Here is a 27,925-nt window from a genome sequence, read left to right as displayed (position 1 = left end):
CCCTGCATCTCTCCCTACCCTAAGTCTCACCTTGCCACCATTCCCTCATCCCAAGCCACTCCTCTCCAACATCCCCCTATCCTCACCCTCCCATCTACCCCCAAACCACACCTGTCCAATCTCTCCCACAGATCCAGGTAGATGGTAAGCATTGTGCCGGGAGCAAGAGGGGGGCGCTATAGCCCCAGTAAAGCTTTCTCTTATGCCCGTTGCTAGGGCTCATTGTCTCTCCCCTGCAATGGGCTTTGCTCGTAGTCTAAATATAACACTTGTTTTTCTGCTATTCTCTACAGAAAGGAAGGAACATCTAGGTCATATGCAAGGGATTTTTTTCCTACCAAACATGAGTTAGAAATTCTACATTGTCTGTTGACAATCTTGTGCTTCACACTGACATTAGTTGTTTAATGTGAGTTAATCCTCCTTGACATAGATGTTACCATCGGCAATGAATCTACAATGAATCACATTGAAGTTACCTGCCACAAAACCTTACACTTTCAGTGCATGGGTGACAGAACTGAATTGCCTTGTGACTTTTTAATGGGTTCTCAGCTGCAAATCAATAAGGTTGACAGGGGGTGCAAATTGTCTTGCTTTAAAGTGTATTTAAAGTTATATCCTTCATCACATTTTCCTTGATGCATTAGAGATCACCATTGCAAACTGATTTTTCATGTCTTTAGGTTATGACACACCTACGTGTGATATATGAGCGTATGAATCAGTCTCTTTCTCTCCTCTACAAAGTGCCAGCAGTTGCTGAAGAGATCCAAGATGATGTTGGTAAGTTGATATACTTTGCAGGGAGTTTGAGGGAGAGATGTCAGTTTTCACATCAGGAAAGGGTGGATGAATTAAAACATATTTGGATTGTTGATATTAAACAGGCTGCTGATAAATAAGACTAGAAATAACCTTTTAAAAGATAATGTGCTGGGAGAGGAAGAAGAGTTAATAAAATGTTTGCGATGAGGAAATACTACAATATGTTATTGGCAAATCTGTCACAGTTTGGGCAAAGATGAGAGTGTTAATGTGATTTTGTTCATTTTCCCTTTTCTTGTTTGTCTTTTTCTCTCTCTTTTTAAAAATAGTCTTCTGTTCATTCCTTTTCATCCTATTTATGCAACTGGTGGAGAAGGGAATTTTTGTGTTTTATGTCTATTTTTAAAACTGGTAAACAAGGGAATTCTCATTTAGTAAGAGCATTAGTTTTAGAATTTCTGAGTAAATGAAAAAGCAGTGTATATATTGACTTAAGCCTCTTCTCACAGGCCCTCAGTCTAAAGTCCAGTGGGCCAGTTTTCTCTTGAACTGGGAGGTTTAACTTGAGTTATGAGAAGTTCTCTTTGTAGTCCCCAGAATTTTTAGCAGGGTTTTTGCCCCTTTTTGATGACATCCATTGTTGGTCATCCACTGTTGGTAAACCAGATGTCATCCATTGTTGGTCCTATTCCACGTAAAGTGATAAAGGGATGGCTGTTTCATACAGCTCATTTCAATCCATCTGTAAACAATCTTTAAAGCATTCTGAAGCGCTGTGGCTACTTCAAACTGTGCCATATTCTCCCCTCAGCTTTTTTAGCAGCACACTTTCCCCCCCAGCTTTTTGTTTGTCTGTAGATGCTCTAAGATTAGTGCTGTAGCACCATAGCAACGCGGCTATCATGTGCATCGAAATGCTAATGACATAGCACTGAATTGCTACAGAATTTGGATACACTGGATTGCTCTGGTGCTATAACATTATAGCATTCATATTTGAAGAATTACCTAGGAGGGTCTGTCTGCCTTTTTCAGTGCTGCCAGTACATTACAGTGCTGCATTAAGGCAGAACATGCTATTGTTTGTAATGAGTAATGCTTATAGCTGGCAGTCTATGCAGGTTGTTTACAGATACTTATCCTGTATATAAAATTCGCTGTAAATAAATTCTTGCAGACATCTCTGAATGTGCAGAAGAATGAATTAAAATAGTAGCTAGAAGCTAGAAAGTACATCTGTGATTCTTGCTTTTTATAACAAATATTTGAAGCAAAATTTTAAACATTTGCTTGTTTGTTTTGACTTGTATCATGCCCATTCTTGACAAAGAACGGGAAGTATAATCCCAACAAAGTCTTACAAGCTTCCAACAATCCTGCTATTGTGCCCCCCCCCCCATAATTGTGTATGCTTAGTAGTCTGTCTCTTAGTCGTATAAAACCAGTCACAAACCACTTTTGTGTGCTCTCTTCAAGTGCAGCTTTCATCATCAATTCTTAGGGAATTGTGTAGTAGTAGCCTGACATGTTTCTTTGCTGTTTTTTTTTTTTTTAGATGAGCTGCTTCAGAGAGAGCAAAACTACTCTGACGATGTTTTGGCAAATATGATCAGTGAGCCTAGGATTAGCTACGGAAATGATGCCCTGATGCCTTCATTGACAGAAACTAAAACAACAGTTGAACTCCTTCCAGTTGATGGGGAATTTGGTCTAGACCTTCAGCCTTGGCATCCCTTTGCAGTTGATTCTGTCCCAGCCAATACTGAAAATGAAGGTAATGCAAAATGACTGGAGAAGGTTTTTGCTTGTGTAAATATAGTGATTCTGTGAACAGATTGAATATAAGAAATTCTTGATCTTTTTGACTAATACGACTCAACATGATCTTTTTGACTAATACGGATCAACATGATCAAATTCTTGATCTTTTTGACTAATACGGCTCACCTCGCCAGTCTTCAGTAAAACAGAAACTGTTGTATGATTACAGATATTGGTGCACAGGATGCCGTCCTTAAAAGAAAAGCAGTCAAAATTTCAGCGAGGTGTCCGACCCCACTAAAAAAACAAATAAATTGTCAGAATTATAGCCAACTATACAAAGCTGGCCTCACTGTCCTTTTCCCTATCCTCCTTCCTTGCCCTTTTCCTTCCTCCTTTCACTTATTTTTTCCCGTCCCCTTCAATTAGTTGGTTTTACCACCACTATGTTTTAATCTATGTTTTAATCTATGAGCCCGCCATGGGGAAGGGTAATCAATCAATCAATCAATCAATCTGTTGCTAATTAAAATAGGTGCCTGAAGTGGTTAATGAAAAAGTTTTACTACCTTGGAGTTCATTTGAAAGTGAATATAAATATGGACAAATCTGAATATACTGCTGACATTTCAAAATTGCTGCAGTTAATCATCTTTGATCATTGGGGAGATAAGTGATTTGAACATCTGTGAGACAAACTATTTGAAGTAAATATTTTTGGCTGTCTTTGGACTTACCACACTGGAAGTGTTTGTTTCAAACAAATAGATCTAAATTGATAAACTTCAGGATGTCAAACCTACAGATCTGATTTGATTTCGATGCAAGCTTTCAAGAGCCAACATGGTGTAGTGGGTAAGAGTCATGGACTCTGATCTGGTGAACTTGGGTGGTTTCCTTCACATGAAGCCTGCTGGGTGACCTTGGAGTAGTCACAGTTCTCTTCAGACCGTCTCAGCCCTACCTACTTCACAGGGTGTCTGTTGTGAGGAGAGGTAGGGAAGGAGTTTCCAAGCCATTTTGAGAAAAGCAAGGTATAAATCCTAATTCTTCTTCTCCTGTATACCAGTATTTTCTTTAAAAAGACAAAAAAAAACCCTTTGCCTTACTTCATAGAATTCTCTAAAACCAAACAATAAATCTATCATAAAGAAGTTGTTCACTTTTAATGGGAAAATTATGTTAATTTTTAATGTCTCTGTTCCAGCTGTAAAATTTGCTAGTACATATGGCTGGCTGTACTTAGTTATCGATCTCCGTTACTGGGACAATTAAATTGGTCCAGTAAAAACAACTTGGAGTTCTTAAAAATGTATACAGTGTGTTAAAGAATTCAAGTCCTCTTAATATTATTAGGAATTATATTCTGTTTTCAAATAACAAATAGCATGAAGAGCTTAAACATTCTCTTTATAGAAACCAGTAAAATTAATAGAATTTTAATATCATTTGATATCATGAAAGTTGTACTCTAACGATAAAACTTACAGTCAATACTTGCAAAGGCTTGGACCAGATGTGTTACTGCATGTGTCTGGAACAGGGGTCTGCAATTCGCGGCTCCGGAGCCACATGCTGCTCTTTCAGCCTTATACTGCAGCTCCGCGTGGCCTGGAGGTCGGAGGTTAGCATGGGCGAGTCCCTCCAGCCCTCCAGAGCAGTGCTGGAAGGAAAGGTGAGTGGAAGGGTCGAACCGGAGGCGGCTCGATGTGTGAGTGTTCCGCTTTTCGCATCCCTTCTACTCACCTCTTCTTCCAGCGCTACTCTGAAGGGCTGGAGGGACACACCCACGCTGCCCTCCGACCCCTGGAGGTTGGAGGGTAGCATGGGCATGTCCCTCCAGAGCAGCTACCATCCCCCCCTCTGCCATCCCTGCAGCCTCCATCCCCTCTCTGCCCTACGGAGCAGATGGCTGCCTGCTCCGTCGGGTAGAGGGGGTTTCCCTGCCTGGCGCCGCTGCCTCCCACAGTGCGAAAGGCAGCGGCACCGGGAGGTTGCAGCCACCATTTCCTCTCTGCCCCATGGAGCAGGTGGCTGCCTGCTCCGTCGGGCAGAGGGGGCTTCCCTGCCTGGCGCCTCCACCTCCCAGCGCTGGAAGGAAAGGTGAGTGGAGGGGCCGAACCAGAGGCGGCTTTATGCGGAGCCGCCTCTCTGGCTCAGTAGATCTTCGGGGCCGTGGAAAACGGGTCCAAATGGCTTTTTGGGTGGTAAAGGTTGCTGACCCCTGGTCCAGAACAGCTAAAGAAGGAAAATAGATTCCTCTATCTTTTTCTCTAAGGAGTATTTAAGGTATGCTGAAACATTTTTTAAAGTAGTCTTCTCTGAACATTTTGTCATATTTTACCATTTTGTGTCTTTGGCTATCCCTTATCAGAGTCCAGCGTTATCCTTCCATCTTTTGGACAAAAAAATCATTTTGGCTATTTTGTGCAATACAAGGGTGTTTGTACTGCTTAAATAAATATTAAATAAACTTGGCGTCTTGCATTTTTAGGCGTACACACAAGATGATTGAAAACTACACATATACATATAAAGTGTGAGTGCAAGAAGATACTTGCAAACACAACTCTCATCTAATTTCAGTTGTCATGGAACCACTCTTAGCAGCTGCTCTCTTCTACTTGCTCTAGACAACCTGAGTTTGACTTTATGTAGCATCCGTATTGACTTTCAGTGTGATCTGCTAATAAAAACTTTAACATACTTTACATATTTTTGATTCCTGCAGTGACATGTTAAAACTATTTTACTACATGGTCTTATTGGATGCAGTGCTTTCTGCTTCAGCATGAAAAGTCCTCACCATAAGGCGCAGTAACAAAACAACTCTTTTAGTTTATTTTGATGCATTTGTGCATCTATAAGACCTAGCTGTCAGTATTTATTTTTATTTATTTATTTTTTATTTATTTTTTCAATTTATATACCGCCCGATCCCCGAAGGGAATTTACTGAAGATGTGAAGTTCCCTTAAATTGAGCTAGACTATTATAGCCTGTCTAGCTCTGTTTTGTTTGTTTTGGGCTGGCAATGGCTCTCAAGAGTATCTGGCAAAAAGTGGTCTTTCTTGATACCTGCTATCTGAGGTTCTTTGAACTAGAAATGTTAGGGAGTAAATCTGGAACTCTTCCTGTAAATAGTTTTCTCTAATCACTGAACTCCAGCCCTTTATCATAAAGATATATCCTTGCTTTTTGTTAACTGTATGTAAATTGTGTTGATGCTATCCACCCCGGAAGTTTGGTACCAAACTTTACTGCCCTACAAGGTCATTGATGAGTTTTCACTCTGTGCAGACATAACAGCTATAAAGGATGCTTCTTGCTGGTTAGGCAGAGGAAAGTTGTTATGAATCACCTCCTTGGTACACAGCTCTTTAGTGTCATAGAAGTGCAGATTACCTCCATTCATTCATTCATTCATTCATTCATTCATTCATTCATTCATTCATTCATTCATTCATTCATTCATTCATCATATCTGTTATACCATCCACCCCCGAAGGGCTTTGGGCAGTTTACAACTTAAAACCATAGAAAAAATACATCAGAATTGATAAACCCATACATCAGAATACAAATCACAAGAACCTAAAAATGCCGGGGTCGGGGGGGAGGGTGTCAAGAAAAACATCACCTCTTCAATATAGAGAATGGCGCCAGAGGAGGTCACAGGTGGTTGTGTCAAAGCTAACATATAGGACCTCAAGCATGGAAAATAAGAGTGGACTTTCCTGCAGTCAGGAAGTGTGGAAAGTTTGAGGGTAAGAAAAGGCAAAAAAACCCCAACAATCTGGAAACAATTTTAGAGGGGAAATTGGACCATGCTAAAGAAAAGGTTTTGCACAATTGGTCTCCCCATTGTGATAATGGTTCTAAATCGATGTACCCATTTATCAATCTTACTGAATGCAGTCTACTAGCAAAATTTACCAGGGTTCCTGGTAATGCCAATTTTTCAGTTCCTATCTGGCCTTCAGCAAAAATTATTGAGACAAGATTAACTTTTCCTGCCAAAACTGGCGGGGCTGAGATCATGGGACTGCTGCTATAGATGAACATAGCCAGTAAGAGTATATTGTTGCATATGTCCTGTTGGGAATTTAAGCAAAGAATTTAATTTCAGATCACCCAAATCAGCAGTGTTATGGGAGAAGATGAGAGGGGGAACACACATATAGAATTTTGTAGCAAGAGAGTTCTGACATCTCCAGTGGTACAGTTGGTCTTGGTTTGGTGTTTTACTTAAGCAAATGGCAAGTATTTTACTCACACCAAGCAACCACACTCACTTCATTGGTCTGAGGTAAACTTAAATATTAAAACATGCAATACTTATTTCCAGTCTCTTAGATGGCAGTCCAGATAAGATAATAAATTAGTGAGATAATATGCAAGTCTTGAGCTTGTTCACAAAATGACAAACTACAGCTGTCTATCCAAATGATTCTATAGCTTCATACCCAAGAGCTTTTGGGTTGTATCATTTTAAAAGTACTTTTTATTTTGTACATCAGGGAAGATAAACAACTAGCCATCAGATTCCCCCTAAAGTTCTCTGATAAGCCTGACCGCTACAAAATTGTTTCAAGGAGATTATAAGGTTCTGCTTGCAGGTCTTAAAAGAGGACTGAAGAGATGGCACAAAGGCAAACCCCTTCTTCCTTCAAGGAAGCCACAATTATTAATAAAATGAGTGATGTTATTTATGTTGGTTCCAAGTCAAAGGCAGAAGATATTCTCAAACAAGCCCTGAAGAAAGTCTCGCTCACCCAGCTGGGGATCTTTCTGTACTTGGGTCTTGATAACATGTAAAGTAACCAGAAGTGCATCAGTTGTATTTTTATATTTGGTTTGCAATTGTTCCTGTGCCTTTCCTGTTGTTTCCAGTATTAACGTAAAGCTGATCTCTTCCAGCTATTGCTTTTATAACTTTGTTTATGGCAGATATCTTTCCTGCACTGTCCTGACCAAAACCATTGGCAACTTAATTTTGAAGCTTTTGTTTATTTTTTTATTTGCTCTTTTTTCCTTTTCATTTGTTTCTTTGGCTGCACATACCCAGTTGAGCCAGTTGATGCCCGACCAGCTGCAGACAGAGGACTCACCACACGACCAGGTATCGAATTTGCATGGCTTTTACCTAACCTGTATTTGGGCTGCTTGTCTGTGACTGGCTTGAGCTGAATGAATTGCCTTTTCTTTGTTATATTCCTCTGCTGAGCTATTGTATATTTCTCACAGACATAATTAAACAGTCACTGTACGTACTTCAACAAAATCATCATTCTGAAATGTTTTTTTATCTGACCCATGAAAGAAGTGTCTATACAAGAACATGCCAAAGTTAAAAATGAAATGGCTGAATTATTTGGGATTTTTTCCCTGGAGAGGGTATGCAAATTCACCAGAAGGCTTTTAAAGCATTTTGGAGTAGAAGCTTTTAAGAGTCAGAACTCCAGAGTTTCCTGTAGCTTCCAAGCTACAATTTATGCACCTTCTCTAAATAGATTCTTCTGTATAAAACCATTATTGTAAACTGTCCAAGACTAGAATGACAAGAACTCATAATGTCTCAATCTAACATGTTCAGAATAACTCCTTTCTTGGCTGGCCTCCCTTTCTTTCCCTTCCCTTGATCAGTTATACTGAATTTGTTTTAGGATATTGTGTTGGGAATTTTCTAAGTAATTCCATTCTTAGAGAGGTTGTTTCGCACAGGCAATTACAGCACTATTGGCAGCGCTGCAGCAACAGCACATTTGCTTGGACAGCCGCTCCATAGACAGGTAGTACATTGACAGAACTGGTGGCGGTTCACACGGCATCACTTCGGAAGTGGCGTCCATTTGTAATTCCGTTGCACCTGCGCGGCAATGCAGCCAATGTAGTGAGACATGACTGGCGTTTGGCGCCATGGTTGGTTGAGGTCCTGGCCCTGTTCTGATTGACCTTCGTCCCCCCACCTCCCTGACAACGTTTCCCCATGCCACTGTAGGCCACCCTTGGTTGTCCAGCCAGCGGCAACAGATGCTGTGGCCCACAGGCGCATTCTGCAGAGGTGAGCTATGGACCCAACAGAGGTGGTTGACCAGGCAGTGGTCCCAGGTACCTGGCTGTGGGGTGAAGCACAGGTGGCGACTGACACCCATATGAGAGAAAGCGGCCGGCCACTGGAGCAGCTGAGGTGGCATCAACCTGCCAGCTGAGGTGGCATTGACCAGCCGCTCCCGGTCTGTGGTCGGAGGCCCCACAAGTGCACAATACAACGCTGGTTTGCCCTTGCATGTGCCCTTTGCACACCCCACTACTGGATGGCTCCGAAGAGCAAGGTGGGAGGACTTAGTGATGACTGTCTGGGCCGATGAGGAGCAGATGGCCAATTTCAGGATGAAGAAGGCCACAATAATGTACCTCACACACACCGTGCCCGCACCTAGAACGACAAGACACCAACATGCGCCCTGCCATTTTGGTTGAGAAGCAGGTGGCCGTGGCCCTGTGGTACCTGGCAAGCGTCAACAGTTACTTGGAGGTTGGCCAACAGTTCTGTGTCGGTCTGGCCACTGTAGCAGAATGCATTCTGGAGTTCTGCATGGCCATTGAAGTCGCCATGTTTGGCATGGAGGTCCGTTTCAGCAGACAGCTAGAGGAGGTGAGTGGATTCTCAGATTTGCGTGCCATGTCCACGCACCTGGATCTGCACAGATCCCAAGAGGTGCACTGGCAGGGTGGGAGGGGCCGTGGGACATGCCTACAAGGGACCCGTCACTTACCTCTGTCTCCCTGCCCTCCCCGCCCATGTACATGATGGGTGGCTTTGCTAGCCTCAGATTCCAGCATTGCATGGGAGCCATCGACGGCTGCCATACCCAGATCTGGCACCCTGGTGTTGCCCCAGACCAGCACATCAACAGCAAGAATGTTTCCTCCACGGTGATATTGGGGACCTGCAACCACACGGAGATGTTCATTAATGCCGAGATGGGCTACTGTGGCTGCAACAACGATGCCTTCATGTTCCTGGAATCACACTTCTGCCAAACCATGGACATGGTCATCTACCTTCCCCATTGCCCCACACTGACCATCGATGGCATCATCATCCCACCCGTGGTACTGGCAGATGTCGTCTTCCCCAAGTGCAAGTGGCTGGTCACCCTGTACCAGGCCCCCACCGATGCGCAGCAGATCTACTTCAACTGATACCTGTCCCGCGTAAGGAATGTGGTGGAGCACGCCTGAAGGCGAAGTGGAGATGCCTCCTGTCCTGTCTGTGGGTATGGCCTGACAATGCTACCACAATCATGGCGGCATGCGTGGTACTGCACAACATCTGCGAGAGGTGTGGCCATGCTGCTCCACCGCTGGTGTCTCCACGTGGGTCCGCGCCTGCGGAGGGGGACTGAGGGGGAGGATGCAGATGCATCATCCCCCTGGCTGAGGGAAAGGTGAGGAGGGAAAGGGAACCTACAACCCCCTGAGATGACACCCATCGGTGGGAGGGGCAGGCTGTCAGAGATGCCCTGGCAGGGATCCTGTTTTGCAGCCAGGCACCAAGACCAGCCAGGGGGGCATGCCGCTGCCGCTGAAGGGGGCATCCGCCAGCCAATCACCCACTCACCCAGCCTGAATGTGCAGACAACTGGCCGGATGAACTCACTGGCCATTACAGCCTGGCATCACTGTGGGTTCCCTTTCCCTCCTCATCTGACTCTGAGAGGCTGCTGGGCACCCATGCAGACCTTGCATATGATTTGCTCACCTAGGAACTGTCCTGCAGGACCGAGGGGGTGGCCGGCTGGCTAGTCACCTGTCTGGCGGGCCATGCCACTGGGAGTAGTAGCATCTGGCCACACGGTCTGGCTGAATGTTCTCATCCGTTGCGAGTATGTGCTCCAGCTCCTCGTAGTAGGGGCAGGTGGTTCTCGCATTACCTGTGACTCTGTTATGCTGTTGGACATGTTCAAACTCATGCCTCATGGCTTTGGTTTTGGTGCAGCATTCGACGGCTGTGCATTGGTGGCCCCGAGCCCTCATCCACTGAACCATCCTCGGGGGAGGGTGGTATACAAATCTAATAAATGAAATTAAATTAAATTAAATACATCATTGTTGCGCCACCCTCTACCCAGCATCTCCTGGACACCTGGCTCACCCCAGATGTCCAACAGATCCCTGATCTCCCTGTCACTCCAGGCGACACCTCGCTCTGGTGCCTCTCCCGCAACTGGGGCTGGTGTGGCCATTGGGAGGGCTGGGTCCTCTGTATGGCCACATGGGCCCCCAATCAACCTGCCAGTTTTGTTGCACACCTGTCTCACTGCCGCCACTGATGTCCCACGGATCTCTGCAATTCCCCTTCGTCCTGTCGTCCCTCCCCCTTGACCACTCCTCCCACTCGCAGGGTCGTCCTTGGTGGCTGGAGTTGGGGTTGACAGTTGACCGCCCCTGGGCCCACTGCTGGTACCGCCTTCCTGGACCAGTGCACTTCCTATGGGTGGACAGTGGCCAATCCACGTAGAGGAGGCTCCATCCCAGCTGCCATAGAGGCATGTTGCCACCTGAGCCACAGGTCACCAGTGTGAGAGGTGTGTGTAGCCACATGGTGACGCTGTCATACTCCCACAAACAAGGATATGGACCCTTCGCCGGCAGGCTCATGTGGCAGCTGCCAGTGGAGGTGGATGGCCTCAGCATTGCGCCAAAACATACAGTGGCTGACCTCACTGCCTTGGCCACCAGGAGGGTTCTCCCTCCCCATCATGGCCGCTGCCAGTGTTGGGCGCCATCGGAGGGGTGGGCTCTGTGGCACCAGTTTCTGGCGGCTTCTTGAGATGATGCTGACTGTGGAGCAGCATTGTTGAAAAGACACGCTCGGTGAGCGACTTCTGAATAAACCATTGTGGGGCCGCTGGAGTGTTTCTGCATCACTGCAGCGTCGTTTCTGCTGCGACGCCTGTGCAAACTCCCAGCCTATAACACTGTTTTTACCGTCCTTTTACCAGCTTTGTTGGCCTGTGCGGAAACGGCCTTAGACCAAACACCATCTTTATACATTTTATATGTATTTGCACATGATTTATTACAATTTTATGTATTATAATTTTATTGTTTTTATACTGTTGTGAGCCACTCTGGGCCCACTCCAGCAGGGGAGAATAGAATAAAGTTCAAATAAATAAAATATCAACATAATAATTTTTAGCCAGTCGGCTAGATTCACATCTGGGATGGGGGAAAGGATCCTCCTCCCCCCATGCTTGTGAGTGAAATATGGATCATACTGATTAATGATTGTTGAGTAGTTTAGACATAATGGTACAGTATAATTTATCATTACTGGAATAAACTTGTGGAAGTCTTGGGTTCTTCCCATGCAAACTGGGATTCCAAATTCTGGTTTAGAATCCTGGTTGCAGGGAAGAAAACGAAACCCAGTATGTCATTTTATATGAACCAAAAGCTGTTTTTAGATGCAGACCTACTATCATGTACCACAGAAGTGACAGCCTTTAATAGATTGCTGCACATGAGCCTAGAGGATCAACCAGGCTAGTTATCTCATATTTTGTCATTTCATCTGAACCCTAGTGGTGTTTACAGAATCAGGAGGTGGAAATACGTCTGTATTAACAAGAAATACAAAAGTGATAGTTGGATTTGTAATAAAAGTTAGATTAGCTTTAGAGTAGGTTATTTGTTTCTATTTTTAAAGCAAACCCACTTATATACACGTCTCAGCTTCCATTTATATGAAATCTTATGTTGAGTTTGTAATTGAGACAGTAAGAAAAGGGTAATGTCAACAGTTGTATTCCAGACTTAGATACAGTAACAAATTAATATTTAGTACAGCACAGCAAATTCTGAAGAATTTTTCAGTTCTCTATGTTTTAAACACTTGTCTCTAACTGCTCATAGTTCCCCTGACTTGTAGCTCACCATAAACGTTATACTAGAGCAGTGCTCAAAAAGACTTCATTAGATGGTTTTCTGCTGTAGTGATATTCTCGAGAGATAACCAACTTGTTAAGGTATGAAGCCACGAACAATCTATCCTGTTACAAGGCTTACCTTAGATTTAAAAGGGGCTTGGACAGATTTATGAAGAAGTCGATCTATGGCTACCAATCTTGATTCTCCTTGATCTGAGATTGCAAATGCCTTAGCAGACCAGGTGCTCGGCAGCAGCAGCAGCAGGCCACTGCTTTCACATTCTGCATGTGAGCTCCCAAAGGTATCTGGTGGGCCACTGCGAGTAGCAGAGCGCTGGACTAGATTGACTCTGGTCCGATCCAGCAGGCTCTTTCTTATGTTCTTACCAGTTTTAGTCTGAACAGGATTCAGCAGTATTTGTGACAGTCTTGAATTTCACCACTTTAAAATGACAGGGATATCCAAGCTATTTCTGGTAGACATCTGTAGGTAAAAGAATGCTTGAACTGTTTATTAATTGACAAAAGCATGATTCATTCATTACTTCCCATCTCAAGTGCAACCTATAGCTAAGATAATTGTTTTTTAAAATACTTGTTTAGTATCTCTTCTTGCCCTTAGGCTTTGCTACAAGGAATAAATTAAAATAAACATGTCCAAACAAATCTGTTGTATTTTCCTTTTCCCAAATTGGGGGCGTAAAGAGACAGAATATTGTGCCATTAGGAGACTCCATACTAAAACAGTTATATATATTTCTTTCCTTTAGTAAAATTTTGGTGGAAATTTCTATTTTATCCAGGGTAACTGGTTTTTGTGGTGATCTTGGTTCAGATGCTTAATGTATTCAATGAAGTTTTGGCAAACTGCTCAGAACACAGAATTCTATGCATAGCTTGTGCTACATCTGGTTATTTTCAGAAGGGAGCATTATTGTATGAAATCTTTTGAGATAGAATTCTACCAATCAATTAATACAAATCGTTTGTCTCGTTGCATTGCAGAAAATTTAGTGCGATGTAACTTCACTTACTTTTTTCCCATCTAAAGTCTTTAGGTTGGCTTTTGTCAGTAAGACCAAGCTTAAGTTTATGTATTTTAATGTGAAAATACAATATTTCCATTAATTTCATACCTATCTAATTTTAGAGGATGATAGACAAAAGATTTTGTGTAGGACCTGTAAGATGGAATACTGACTTGGATACTATTTTACCAATAGCGGAGCAGATCCACACGATCTATCCTGCTGTTTTCTTTGGTTTTTGTATCTTTGAGTTGCTTTGATGACTAATTTTGTTGTGAAGTTGGATAACAGTGTAAAATATATTTAAAATACATTTTTATAGAACTCTGGCAGGGAAGGGCTCAAACAAAAAGTGATTCAACATATGAAGAAAATCACTATGTAGCTACAACAGAGCTCCATTATAACAGTATCGGTGATGTATAGTTATGCCCAGCTACAAACATCTTGAAGAAATGAGCCAAAAAGGGTTTGAAGACTATGTCACATTAATACCTTAATATTATAAGGTATTTCAGTTAAAGGAAACCCAGAAGTGGGGATGAGGTATAAATGGCACTAATTGGTTATGGCATGTTCTGAGGTACAAAAAATTGGGGAAGATGAACCAAAAAAAAAAGATTTTTCATAGCATGTTTTGTAGGTAATGTTATACATTAATATTAGCTTCATTGCTGTTGTTGAAGTTCTCCTACCTGTAAACATTTCATGAAATATTATCATACTCACTTGGTTTTTTAAATATTTTGAAAATCAGTTTGCCTCTTTTGCTACTGGAAAAATATATGACATCCGTTAAAATACAAACTGTGGGTTGTAAACAAGGAGCCTTAACACAAAATGCTGTTATTTAGGATAAAACCCATTGTCTGTGTGTGTCTAGACTTTTTAAAGACCTGTAGAGAATATAAGTAATTCAATTCTGTTACACTCATCACACAGTCTTCATCCCATGTTTCTTCATATGTGAATCATTATCATAGGTGTATACACATTGGTATTTAAAAGCTGGATTTATTCCCTGTTTTTCCAATGCACATGTAGGCTCTGGACTAACCAACGTTAAAACAGAAGAGATCTCAGAAGTAAAGATGGATGCAGAATTTAGACATGACTCGGGATACGAAGTACATCATCAAAAACTGGTGAGTGTGCTTTCATTTGATATTTCTGTCCCATAATAGAGTTATGATGGACCTAAGGTGCAGGCAGAGGGAAAAAAGCCAGAAGGTAAAGTGTTACTCCCTCACAGAGCCTATGTGAGTGACAGTCTTGGAGGTAGGAAAGTATTTCCCCTTGTAATCCCTCGCCTTCACAAGTTTTTACATTCATTTTTGGCATGTTACGTTAAATTGCTTCACGAAGTAACCATGGGTGCTTGCTTTAAGTATTGGTCAGTAATTCTTCTCTTCAGAACCAAAGTTACTTTAGTTATATCACTAATGAAAGATTTTTCATAAAGCAAGGGTTGTGTGATGGCTAAAGTGCTGGACTTGAACTTTAGTTCTAGTTCAAATCCTCATTCTGTCATGGAAGTCATAGGATGACCCTGGATCAGTCACACACACTCAGGTTAACCATCTTTACAGGATTTTTACAACTGTGTGCTTTGTCCTAAATTCTCAGGTGGAAGGGTATTATAGACATACAGTAGAATCCCATTCCTTTAATGAACAGAGCCTTGTTTATTTGGTTGTAAATTAAGAGTTCCTAGTTCATATAGATGGTTTTGCCACACTTAGAGATTGCTTCATTTGATCTGTCTGTTTCCACCATGCAGTAAAAGTCCAGAAGGGATTGTATGCAAAGAACAGCTGCATGCATTGTGTCTCAGGTCATTGAATAGATGCTGTACTCAGATGTTAAAGCCCTGGGAAAGGAATTGAAAATCTCCAGTTAAGTTACTGAACCCAAGTGTGCATATGTAGAAAAGTCCTCACAGCTATATTTCTATATACAGTAGCTGCATCCAGGATATAAAACTGGTATATTGTTTTACCTTGAAGCACAAATTAGCCTGCACTATAATGTTGACTTGTCTGTTACACCTGGATTAATTCACAAAATCTAATTAGTTTTTTGTGTGGATTTGAAACAGACCCTGTCAAGAGATAGCACAATCATATAAGATGATTAGAAGTGACCTATAATGTTTGATGCTAAATAAACAGTAATAATGTCTGTTTTTCATACTTGAAGTTGGACTCTGAAATATTTGTAACAAGCGGGAAAGAGAGTGTCTTTAGGAATATGTATCATGCTGATGACATACAACTTATTTAACTATGCCAGTCTTAAGCAACACATATTTTTTTTTTGGGGGGGGGGGGGTTACCTCATGCAAACACATGGAAGCTAAAGTGTGTCACTCTGAGTAGATAATACTGGCCTTGATTGGCCAGTGGTCTGATTCAGTATAAGGCAGCTTCACATGTTCATGTGTGTGTCAACTAGATAAATACCAGTCTATGATTAGGATCTTACACTAATGCTGGGGAAAGTTTTATCTTTTCCTCGGTTTATCTATTTAAACTTTAAACTTGTAGGCGGCCCTCCCCCGAGGGACTCAGGGTGCGAACAACATAAAAATGCTAACAATATAATATTTAAGCAACATTAAAACATTAACAACAGCCAATAAAACTATAAATATAAAAGAACATAAGAACATAAGAACTAGCCTGCTGGATCAGACCAGAGTCCATCTAGTCCAGCATTCTGCTACTCGCAGTGGCCCACCAGGTGCCTTTTGGAGCTCACATGCAGGATGTGAAAGCAATGGCCTGCTGCTGCTGCTGCTCCTGAGCACCTGGTCTGCTAAGGCATTTGCAATCTCAGATCAAGGAGGATCAAGATTGGTAGCCATAGATTGACTTCTCCTCCATAAATCTGTCCAAGCCCTTTTTAAAGCTAAAACTATAAATAGGAACTACATCAGACAGATGGCGATAAAAAACCCCATCTCCCTCCCCCCCAATTGGACCATTTAAAAGGACCATTTAAACCAATTAGCTTCCTGGACTGGAAAGGACAAATGCAAAAATACATATCTACCTTTTCCCATGGAGCTGCAAAGAGGGGCTTTCTAAAGCATTAGAAATCTTAATACTAAATGATGAAATTCTTTCTCCTCCAGAGCTCTTGCCCTACCTTCCAAGCAGCCGCCTGGGACTGCTACTGAATTTTTCAGAAACCTTCTCCAGCACATCTAATTTGGCCATAAAGATGGATTCTCTCATCCTATGTTGGATGAGCCTAAAGGAAGTAAAGAGAGCTCATCATGCATTGTCAGTCTGGTGGAGACTTCCTTGGCCTTCCTTTTCCCAGTCAAAGCAGGATCAGTCAGTTTTCTAATGCTCATTTCAAGATAATGTCATTTTTCCAATTTTATTCAGTCTTTCATTATCAGTCAAATAAGTGCTGAGTATTAACCAATAATTTTTACTTTAAAAATTAAACTTTTAAATACTATTTACTGATCTCAAATGGGTTGGAGGAGTTTTTTGTTTACCCAGGTCAAACTTGGGTTCAAGCCAACTTGAATGAAGATGAATAGGTACCAAGCCAATACACACACACATACACACACACAAAGTGGTTGTACCCTGATCCTAGATCTCCGTTGCCTCATCTTTTGTAATCATAATGTATATCAATTTATTAACATCAGAGAGTAATGATATTCTGATATTAAACTTGGAAAAATTATGTTTTAATTGTATTCTTGAAGCTAAATGGTGCTGAAAATTACAATTAACATGATAATCTAGCTCGTGATAGAACTAGATAATTACTGTATGCAAGCAAAAAAAAAAAGTACTACTTTACTTCCATGATGCTGGGAATTAAGAATTCCCAGTGCCAGAAAATAGTCCAAAATGCATCAGTGTTAATTTGTAAGATTCTGGCCCGCAAGGCTCATGAGAATTAAAAATACCTTTCTATATCACTCGGGACAACTTGTTTTGATGTGGAGAGTGAAAGAACAACCAGTAAAGTGTATTTCAGATGATTAAATTTCATTTTATTCTTCTCTCATAGTAATTATAGTAGTTTATATCCAGTGGGAAGGCTCCCTCTGTTACCTAGTCAATAAGCTAATGTTCTTTAATTCAGACAGAACTGCACTTTTAAAAAAAAGAATTGCACAATTTTTTAAAAAGTTTAATATTGATCAGTGTTTACCTGTGAAAGGATTAAAACAATGGGTTTGTTTCTGTTGTTTGCCCTTTTTCACTACAGCAGAGAATTCATGCAACTATAAAGCAAAATGTATCCCCTTAATTTTGTGTCCTGTTTGGTAGAATGTATTCATATTTTAATTCCAAATCACCAAGAATTTAAGGAAGAGGGGTGTGTGTGTGTGTGTGTGTGTGTGTGTGTGTGTGTGTGTGTGTGTGTAATCTATCAGATTCTCAGTTTCTGAAATTATTGAAGCCCTCCATCCTTCTCACTACAGTCCAAAAGCTGTTCACTTCTTTCAAACATTCTCCTTCATAGTGTCTTGAGAGATTATTCAGAGAATCAAGCTATGATGCTTAGAATTTACTTATCATCTTGTAGTAATAATGAAAGATGAGACATAATAGGACCCAAAAGTATAATTGTTTTGTGCTGTGGGAAAACTGAGAATATTTGCCTTTTTATTTATTTATCATCCAAAGGGTCTCACAATGACTTACAATATTAAAATAGTGTAAATTAGTTAAAAACAAAATTAAAATAACTAAAATATTAACATTAAAATATATAGCTTGTACCATCCCACTAATAAAACATCCCAAAACTATGTATTGCATTCTAAAGGCCAACCTAAACAATTTAGGCTTGCGTACCCTGCAGAAACTAAACAAGTTCATCTGGGTGCAGATAACATCTGAGAGTGCATTCCATAGTATAAAGGCCAAAATTCAGAAGGCTCTTCTCCTGGTGACATCTAACTGAGCCATCATGGGATAAGGCACCTGCAAGAGGCCCCTAGGCCTAGGGGATGAACGAAGGGATCATGTGGGGTTGTAACAGGAGAGAGGTATGAGGGTCCCAGACCATTAAGGGCTTTAAAGGTTAACATTAACACCATTAATTGGATCCAGAAACTAATTGGGAGCCAGTGCAGCTGGGAAAAATCAAAGTCATGTGAGCTGACCAAGATGTTCCTGTCAGCCACCCGGCAGCTATATTCTGGGCCATGTACAGTCTCCAAAGCATTTTCCAGAGTAGTCCAACATAGGGCGATTGACAGTAGACCAATTTGGTGGTGGCTGTTGCATGGATCAGTGTGGCAAGGTCTGACCCAGACAAACATGGAGCCAGCTAGCAGGCCTAGCATTGGTGAAAAAACGCCAACCCTGTTATCATGGACCAGTGTTTATCCATTGATAGCACAGAATCCAACCAAACTTGAGGCTTTTTACAGAGTCTGCAGCCGGCAACTCGATACTTTTCAGTCTCTGGAATGACCCTCCAGCTAGCATCTCTTTTTCAGCCACATAACCTCATCTTGGATGGATTCAACTTCAGCCAGCTCCCCCTTCACTATTGGACTATTCAGGTACTGAATAGTCCTGAGTGTCCTGCCACTGGCTGCTTATCTAGCAGGAGGAAGAGCTGAATATCATCAACATATTCAGGTCTTGTCGGGAAGATTACTCCTTCCCACGTGCAACCATCTGATAACATCCCTGAAGAAATGAGAAGCAACTAAGGGCAGTTCCCCTCAACCCCAGGGAGTCAGGATCAAATGATCAACTGTATCGGACATCGATAGATTCAGAAGGATCAACAGTTTCAGCATGCCTTATCCAGGTGTCAATGGAGATCATCAACCAAATCTAACCATGCTGTCTTAGTCCCAAAGCCAGGCCTGAAGCCTGGTTGAAAAGGGTTGAGAATAGATGTTTCATCCAGAAAAACCTGGAGCTGTCCAGCTGCTGCTCACTCAGTTACCTTCCCCGGGAAAGGTAGATTAGAGACTGGGTGATAATTGGCCATCTCCTTATCTAAGAGGGATTTCTTTAGCAAAGTTCTAACAATCAACTCCTTAAGGGAGTTGGGGAAATAGTCCTGTGAGAGAGACAAATTAATAATCTGTCTCAAAGAGCCACTTACCACTCAGTGGCATGATTTCACCAGCCGTAAGGGACAAGGATCTGAGGAGCAGGTAATTGGCTTCACAACTGTCAGGATCCTGTCAGCATCCCCAAAGGTGAGCTGGCCAAAAGAGACCAAAAAAGAACCAGATGGTGCAAGCAGAGCCCGCTTCCTACTACTATTGGCAGATCTTAGAGACTTTATCTGCAGAGAAGGTAGTACTGGGATGAGAAACATTACAACTTCATTTTCATCTACATCCTCTTCCTCGTGCTGTATCCTCTTCAGCTGGTTCTGGCAGTCTCCATATCTCTGCTTTGCCTGTATCCTTCTCTCCTTCCCACTCACCAACCAACCTTCCTTTTATCTGCTCCCAGCTTTCTTCCCCGTAGGGACCCAAAATGGTTTACTTCAGTCCCTTCTCCGTTTCATCCTTACAATCCAGTGAAGTAGATTAGGCTGACAATGTATAACTGGTCCTAGGTCATCGTAGAGTGGGGATTTGAACCTAGATCTCCATGATCTAAAACCACTACCCCACATTGGCTATCAGCTTTTCTTCCTTTCTTCCCCCTGGAAGGCTCTCCCTGGGAAAATTCTGTCTGATCTAGTTGCAAAAGTTGTTCAGTAGGAAGTTCCTCAGGTAAGATGTCTGGTGGCCACAGCTGCTGTCAGCCAAGTTGCAGACATTAAATGGAGGCTGCTGGGCCCAGGAAAATTGGCATCAAGTTGTAGCCATTGCCATATCTGGTGAGTTGTGTAAATTGCATGGTAGTAAGTTGCCCATCACTTGCTGCTAAACCTGACCCCAAATGAGTCCTAGCTCCAGGGCAGGAAGAAGGGAGCAGGACTGAACTGGGAGGCCAATTTTCCCTGGAAAGGGCCTGATCCTTTTCCATTTTATTGACAGAAACCAATATTTGAAAGCTGGTAATATTTTGGCTACACACTAGGGCTTTGCTCAAGTTTGTAGAAAGATCGTTTTTGTCTGTTCATGGTCCAGTTTGTGGATTTCAGTATTCACAGGTGGAGCCCATGCTGAGAACTGGATATATTGATTCATGGGTACTTTTTATTAATCTTACACCTTTTTTAAAAAAAATCTTAGGTATTCTTTGCTGAAGATGTAGGGTCAAACAAAGGAGCCATCATTGGACTAATGGTGGGAGGTGTTGTCATCGCAACAGTGATTGTAATTACTTTGGTGATGCTAAAGAAGAAACAGTATACATCAATCCATCATGGTGTAGTGGAGGTGAGTCAGGACTACGTTACAGTGAAATGTTATTCCATGAATTAATGTTGCAGCAAACTGTGCCAAACAGAACTACATGATGCTTTGTGACTTAAACTGATTGAATTAATATAAATTACATGGCCTGCTCCAACTTAAAATACATTTGGTTTTCCAGTTAACGTTACTGGTTTTTTGTTAAGAAGATTGGCCAGCATAGTATTACATCTGGTCTCAAATTATGAATGGCAGGGGCGGATGGAGGGTGAACTGCGCCCAGGGCATGTGCGCACCCTGCGCCCCTGTCGGGGCACTGTCTGCCCTGGAATGCCACGCCCCTGCTGTGGTGTGTGCCCGGGGCGTCACCCACCCATCCCCACTTTGTTGGCACTACGCCACTGATGAATAGTAAGTACAAACCATATACTGCACATCTGTATTCCGGGCCTGTAAATGTGGAACAAAAGTGTTCTTATTTAATTTTTGTTTCTTCTAGGAAACAAGTTATATGTTACCAAAAAAGGTAGATTTTTTGCCAGCAGAAGAAAGATTTTTTTGCCAATCTCCCTCCTGCCACACTAGACACCCATATGATTTCCAGCCCCTTGTTGAGAAATTCCTGGGCATTTGGGAGTGGTACCTGGAGACAGTGGGTATGAGGAAGGGGAGGAGCTACTATAAAATCAACTCTCCAAAGGATCTGGCAGGGTGTAGTGGTTAAGAACAGGTGGATTCTAATCTGGAGAACTGGGTTTGATTCCCCACTCCTCCGCCTGAGGCTTATCTGGTGAACCAGATGTGTTTCCATACTCCTGCATTCCTATTGGGTGACTTTGGGCTAGTCACAGTTCTTCGGAACACTCTCAGCCCCACCTACCTCACAAGGATGTCAGTTGTGGGGAGAGGAAGGGAAAGGAGCCTGTAAGCCACCTTGAATCTCCTTACAGGAGAGAAAGGTGGGATATAAATCCAAATTGTTCTTCTTTTTTCTTCAGGGAAGCTGATCTCTGAAGTCTTGAGATCAAATTTGCAACATTTTGCAGTAGAGTGGTCACTGTTGCAGGTTATACAAGAAGGGGTAAAAAGAAGCGTCCATCTTCAGAATATTCTACTCCATGTATTAGCTTCATTAATTTCAATATTCACAGAGAATTGCATAATAGTCGTTATCTTCTGAAAAAGGTCTTTAAAGATTTATTTGGAATAGCAGGACGATTTATCTCAAAATTGCTAAGTACATGCTAAGCTACCAATCAAGTACATTTTGAACAGTATGGTACCTAGGGTACATGTTGGTGGAGTGATTGGATTTTTAACCTGTTTTTCTGAAGCTTGTAACTGAAAATATCACTATGAAATGTTCTACTTGAATTGATAAATAGTAAGTGAATGGATCTGTTGCTGGATATCCTTGAATGTGGCAAGTAACATGTCAGGTAATTCCCAAAACACTGGAAATGTGATAGAAATTTGGTCATCCATTTCTGCTTATTTTGGCACTCTGCATTCCATGTTTTTGAAAGACATTTTGCATTTCAAAATGAGCCCTCCATCACTGTTCTAGGCAGAGTACATATCTATATTACATGAATGAGCCGACGTTTCATGGGAAACATGAGCTTAACAAATTTTCAGAGGGATTCAGAGATTTTTTCAATGTATAATATATATTATTAGATTTGCAAAGTATCACCAAAATCTGTGACTACACTCAATCTCCACATGTCAAAAGATCTGTAAAAGAAAAAATAATATGGCAGCAAAAAATATGTTTATGGAACAGTACTTTTAAAAATTGCAGACTTGTATTCTTACTGTGAGCTGAAGGAAAGGGGATTTATGCTGTCTTTTTGCAAATGTGAAATTTCTCCAGTTTAGAGTTGTCAGACAATAGAGTATATCAGCCCATCAAAAATAATTTATTTCAAAATAAAGTTGTTGGAAGAATACAATTTAATTAATTAAAGGAATACTATATGGTAAAACGTAATATTTTTGTATACAAATTTGTATTTGAATTCGCACAGTTGTTTCATTATTTGTATTGAATATTTTTAATAAGATTTCTTTTTACAAAAAGGCATTGCTCAAATCCTTGTGTTAAAAGGCACAGCAGTAGTACAAACACCTATTACCTATTTTGCTAGTAAGTATACGTGATTCTTTTGAGATAGTGGAAGGCTTTTTAAAATACCGTATATGCTCGTGTATAAGCCGGCCCGTGTATAAGCCGAGGCACCTAATTTTACCACCAAAACCTGGGGAAACTTATTGACTCGCATATAAGCCGAGGGTGGGAAATGCAGCAGCTATTGGTAAATTTCAAAAATAAAAATAGATACCAATAAAATAAAATAGATACAGTGGAACCTCCGTTGGGGTTTGAGGGAGCCCAGTCAGCTGGTAGGCAGAGGGAGCTCCTTATTTGGCCAGTGACATCAGGGGGAGTCACTGCCCAAATAAGGAGCTCCCTCTGCCTTCCGGCTGGGGTTTGAGGAAGCCCAGCCAGCCCGGGTGCCTTGGGGTTCCCCCTTCACCCTCCGAGGAGGGCAGCAACAAGCAGCTTGTGCAGTCGCACAGAGGTCATCCTGGCCTGCCCCCAGCCTCAGCAGAGGCCTGAAGAGCCCGCCGGCTGTGGGGGTTTCCCCTTCGCCCTCCGGGGAGGGCAGCAACAAGCGGCTTGTGATTGCTGGTAAGTGGTGACTCGCGTATAAGCCGAGGGGGCATTTTTCAACCTTAAAACAGGCCTGAAAAACTCGGCTTATACACGAGTATATACTGTACTTTTTTTTTCAGAAGGTAAAGTGACTCTGTAGTGTAATTCTCTGTAGAAATGAAATTAATAAAGTTTATCTATGGAGTATTGTATTCTGAACAAGAATGGTTTGCCACTAAACTCTATTCCTTTATTTAAAATCAGGAATGCCTACTCATCTGAACACTGTTTTTTGTCTCCAGATTTGCATCTTCCATCTTTGGTTCTTATTTGTATGATTAAATAGTACCTGATTAGGCTTTTTTTTTAAATGTAAAAATCAAAAAGAATTCATGAAAATAGCAAAAGAGAGCCCCAAGAGCATCCGTCAGATGAGAGCATTCAAGCAATAGTGTGATATAATTGCAGCAAAATTCAGGATTGTTCCATTTCAGAAGAAAAGGAGTGAGGTAAATGTGATACTGTCATCTACCTACATAAGAACCTGACTGTAAGCCATCTTTTATATGCCACAGGTGGATGCTGCAGTGACACCAGAGGAGCGCCACCTTTCTAAGATGCAACAAAATGGATATGAAAATCCAACCTACAAGTTCTTTGAACAGATGCAGAATTAGAACACCACAGCAGCCTCATGAGTTGGACAGCAAAAACGATTGCTTAACTGCCCTTTGGTGTTCAGATATAGAAAATTGTGGAAACAAACAAAAATGGAAAAAACACTTTGTTTTATTATTTACTCATTATCGCCTTTTGACAGCTGTGCTGTAACACAAGTAGATGCCTGAACTTGAATTATAAAATCAGTAATGTATTCTCTCTTTACATTTTGTTCTTTAAACTACATTATTAATGAATGTTTTTGTGTATTGTAAAGTTTAGCTGTACTTAACTAGTGCATGGAATAGATTCTTTCCCAGTTATTTATCATATAGCTCCTTTAGCCAGTTGTATATTATTCTTGTGATTTGTGATGAAAAAACGTCCTAATTGAAATATTCTTTAAGAATTGATGGGGGATGCTTTCTGTGTATGTGGGGTTGAGCTGCTTCTCTTTGCTAAGTTTTTTTCCTTTTTCTGATCACTATGCATTTTAAAGTCAATATGACTTTTTTTTAGAAAAGTATTCCGGATACGTTGAAATTATTTTTCCTCTGCAGTTGCATTTTATTGTACAGATTGTTGCTTCTGCTGTACTAGTGATGTAGAAATCATGGGAATACATGTTTGTTTCTTTGTGCCTGTTTTATGTGCACACCTTAGGCATTAAGGGGTAAACTCTTTTTTCATGTACCTTTCCATCTTTAAAAAAAGAATCCCTGTTAATTGTAAGCACTTTTATAGGGGGGTGGGAAAAAGTGCCTGCTAGTTGAAAAATTAATGGGGATCCTACAAACGTTTCTGCAGGATGATTGTACAGAATCATTGCTTATGAATTGATAGCTTTTACACTGTGTTACATAAATAAATTACAAATGAAACCATTGGGCAAGAGTTTTATTTGAATAGAGAAATAAGTATTTTGGAGGTGACTTTAATCGTGACCTTCAAATTTCACACTTAGGGCTTGGTTTTATTTCCAAGTAAACATGGATCATAGAATTCCCATTTTGAATGTAGTGGAACAAAATGGCAGTGGGTGAGAGGGATGTTTGCTTGGGCATGCCTTCCCCTCTACAATGTCTTTTTTTCAGTTTGTATAATAGTGTTTTAATGTAAATAAATACATTCCTGGAGGAGCTCTCTTGTACTGGTGTGATTCTGTAACTGCTACCCTAAGTTGTGTGGTCTGTTGAGCATGTTGTTGCAGATTGAAAATTTGGGTTTCCCTTCCAAATGTAGAAAGTGAACACTAGTACTTATAGCAGCATTAGTTTAACTCTGAGGGCTCCTTATTTTTCACTCATTAACCTTTTATGGCATAGATAAAAGATCAAGGGTAATAACATGTTAAAATTCTTTTGTTTGTACATTTGGTAAAATAAAAACAAGAAATTTAGCCACATCTTCAGTTTGTCTGATATTACAGTCGTTTAAAAGCAGCCAAATCTTGTCCAAGTTGGAGATAGGTGAGCATCTGTTGATATGAGGCTCAATAAATAGTCTTCTCTGTTTTTTGTGGTTGGTTCAGTACAATAGAATGTGTTTGGTGGTCTCAACTTGCTTGAGGGAGCAGTTGCCCAAACGTTCTTGCAAGGAAACGTGGAAAAATCTTCCCTTGTGACCGCCGAGGGAAGAATGTTTAGATGAGTCTGCATAAGGCACATCGCATGACTGGTGAGGTTAGGTTAATGAGATATGTTGGCAGTTTTCCTCTTGGGGGCAGAATGCCATATCTCAAGGGTGAACAAACTCTGTTCGCTTGTGATAGGAGTGTTGGTACTCCATGTCAAATACTCTTTGTTTTAGGGTTTTGAGGATTAGATGTTCATCCGAGGTTATAAAATAGTCCAAGGAGAATCCTAGGGATTTGATTTTGTTGACGATTAGGTGGTCCCATGTGGAGTGGAAGGTATTTGCCAGCATAAGCAATAATAAACTGTCTGGCTTAGCTGTAAAATGGAGACGTAACAAGTATTTGAGAGTAAGAATCCAGATTTTAGTTGTAACAAGATTTAGGCCAAGCTCCAGGCAGATACTATCATATGCCATGCAGTTGGGAACGCTCAGTAGTTGATGGAGGAAATTGGATTTGATTTTCTCAAGTTCTGTGGCAGAGCCACCAACCCAAACAGGAGCTCCATATAGAATCTTAGGAAGTAGATTAGTTTGAAAATTTTGACTGCAGATGGAATGAATTGGCCCCCTTTTGTGGAAAAAAAAACCCCACTTGATTGCGTTGGTGTTATGGGTTGCAAGTGTTTTAACTTGCCTTAGATGGGATGACCATTTTAGATTGAAATGGAATGTCACCCCAAGATAACGAAAGGAGGGCACTTGTTCGATGGGGTGTCCTTTGATCTTCCAGGTATTGGGTCTCCAAGATTTGGCAAAAACCAAGATCTTTGATTTGCTGTAATTTGTTTCCAGTGCATTCTGGTTGCAGTAGGTGGCAAAGGCTCGAAGAAGTTGGGTGAGACCTATTTTCGTTTGAGAGAGGAGCACTGCATCGTCCATGTAAAGTAATGCTGGGATCTTTTGCGAATTCAACATGGGACAGTGTCTATTGATCGTCAGGAGATGAGCTATCAGATCACTAGTAAATAGGTTAAACAAATAGGGGGCTAGGACGCATTACTGCTTAACCCCTCTATTAGATGGATTTTCCTGTATTAAATGACCTTCGAGGTTGCAAGGAACCCTATTGCTTGTGTTTGCGCATAGGCTGCGTATGAGCATATAAAGACGACAATCTGTTTTCATGCGTGGCAGCTTGTCCCATAGAAGATCCCTGGAGACTAGATCGAAGGCGCCTTTGAGGTCAAGGAAGGCCACATAAAGTTTGCCCCCATGGTGGTGACTGTATTTCTCAGCTGATGGTTTAAAACCAGACAATGGTCATATGTGGAGTGGCCCTTGACAAATCCGATTTGGAATGGTCCTGTAGTTTATTTAATAGGTGAGAAGCATATAGCTTATAAGCCATGGAGAGGAGACTTATCGGTCTGTAGTTGGATGGAAGAAGCAGATTATCCTTCTTTTATATGGGGATGATGATAGCTGAAGTCCAGGAATTCAGGATATGGCCACTGCTATTAATCTTTGTGAACAGGTTGGCAAATGCTGAAAACCAAAAGTCCAAATGGTTGATAAATATTTCTGGGAACAGGCCGTCAGGTTTCTTATTTAAGTTGATAAAGCAATTGCCTGCCTTCCTGCTTTTTGTTAAGTCACCATAGCTCTAAGTAGCCTAACATCATGTGCAATTGTAGCAGATGGTATACTCAATAAGGTTTTTAAAAGAGCCTTCTTCTTCAGTGCTCCATTTTAGAGTATTCCTCTAGCCCAGGGGTCTCCAAATATGACCCACAGGCCTCATCTGGCCTACTGCAAGAGTTTATCTGGCCCACCTCTGCTGCTGTGGCACTGGCAGGCAATGAAGGTAGATGGGCCAGGTGGGCAGCAGAGGAGATCCCACAGAAAAGGCTGATTCCCAGGAGGCCCCTGCCAAACAGCCAAGGAAGGACTTTGGCCAGATCCTTTCCTTGCTGGTTGGCCATAAATGCCAGACTCTTGCCATGGTCCCCTTTCCTCTCAGAGCCTCATTGAGCAGCTGCCTGAGGCCAACTCCACTAGACACCTCTTAGCAGCCTCTGGCATTACTGGGATGTGGCAGGCGGTTCTGCTGTAATTTTTTGCTAGGAACCAGGGGGAATCTTCACACATCTACGAAGCCTTGCCTGGAGCTGCATGGTCTCGCCAGTCAAACAGTTGTGGACCCATGCCTG

At 41.7% G+C, this 27,925-nt stretch overlaps 1 protein-coding gene across 5 annotated transcripts in view; it reads left to right on the top strand.

The window, feature by feature from the left end:
- The window catches only part of LOC125430957 (amyloid beta precursor protein), a 178,678-nt gene extending 153,402 nt beyond the window's left edge, over window positions 1–25,276 (top strand). For 3 of the 5 annotated variants that reach the window (XM_048493360.1, XM_048493359.1, XM_048493357.1), the window contains 6 exons: window positions 687–786; window positions 2,324–2,542; window positions 7,597–7,650; window positions 14,542–14,642; window positions 20,696–20,842; window positions 24,053–25,276. In XM_048493360.1, coding sequence (XP_048349317.1) covers window positions 687–786; window positions 2,324–2,542; window positions 7,597–7,650; window positions 14,542–14,642; window positions 20,696–20,842; window positions 24,053–24,154 — 723 coding nt within the window. In that variant the 3' untranslated portion in view covers window positions 24,155–25,276. The remainder of the gene's footprint in view (window positions 1–686; window positions 787–2,323; window positions 2,543–7,596; window positions 7,651–14,541; window positions 14,643–20,695; window positions 20,843–24,052) is intronic. The other 2 variants (XM_048493358.1, XM_048493361.1) reach the window with 1 other exon arrangement.
- The last annotated feature ends 2,649 nt before the right edge of the window (window positions 25,277–27,925 follow it).

This window comes from Sphaerodactylus townsendi, linkage group LG04 (assembly GCF_021028975.2).
Source record: "Sphaerodactylus townsendi isolate TG3544 linkage group LG04, MPM_Stown_v2.3, whole genome shotgun sequence".
Classification (NCBI taxonomy): Eukaryota; Metazoa; Chordata; class Lepidosauria; order Squamata; family Sphaerodactylidae; genus Sphaerodactylus; species Sphaerodactylus townsendi.
This window is presented reverse-complemented; position numbering and strand designations above follow the sequence as displayed.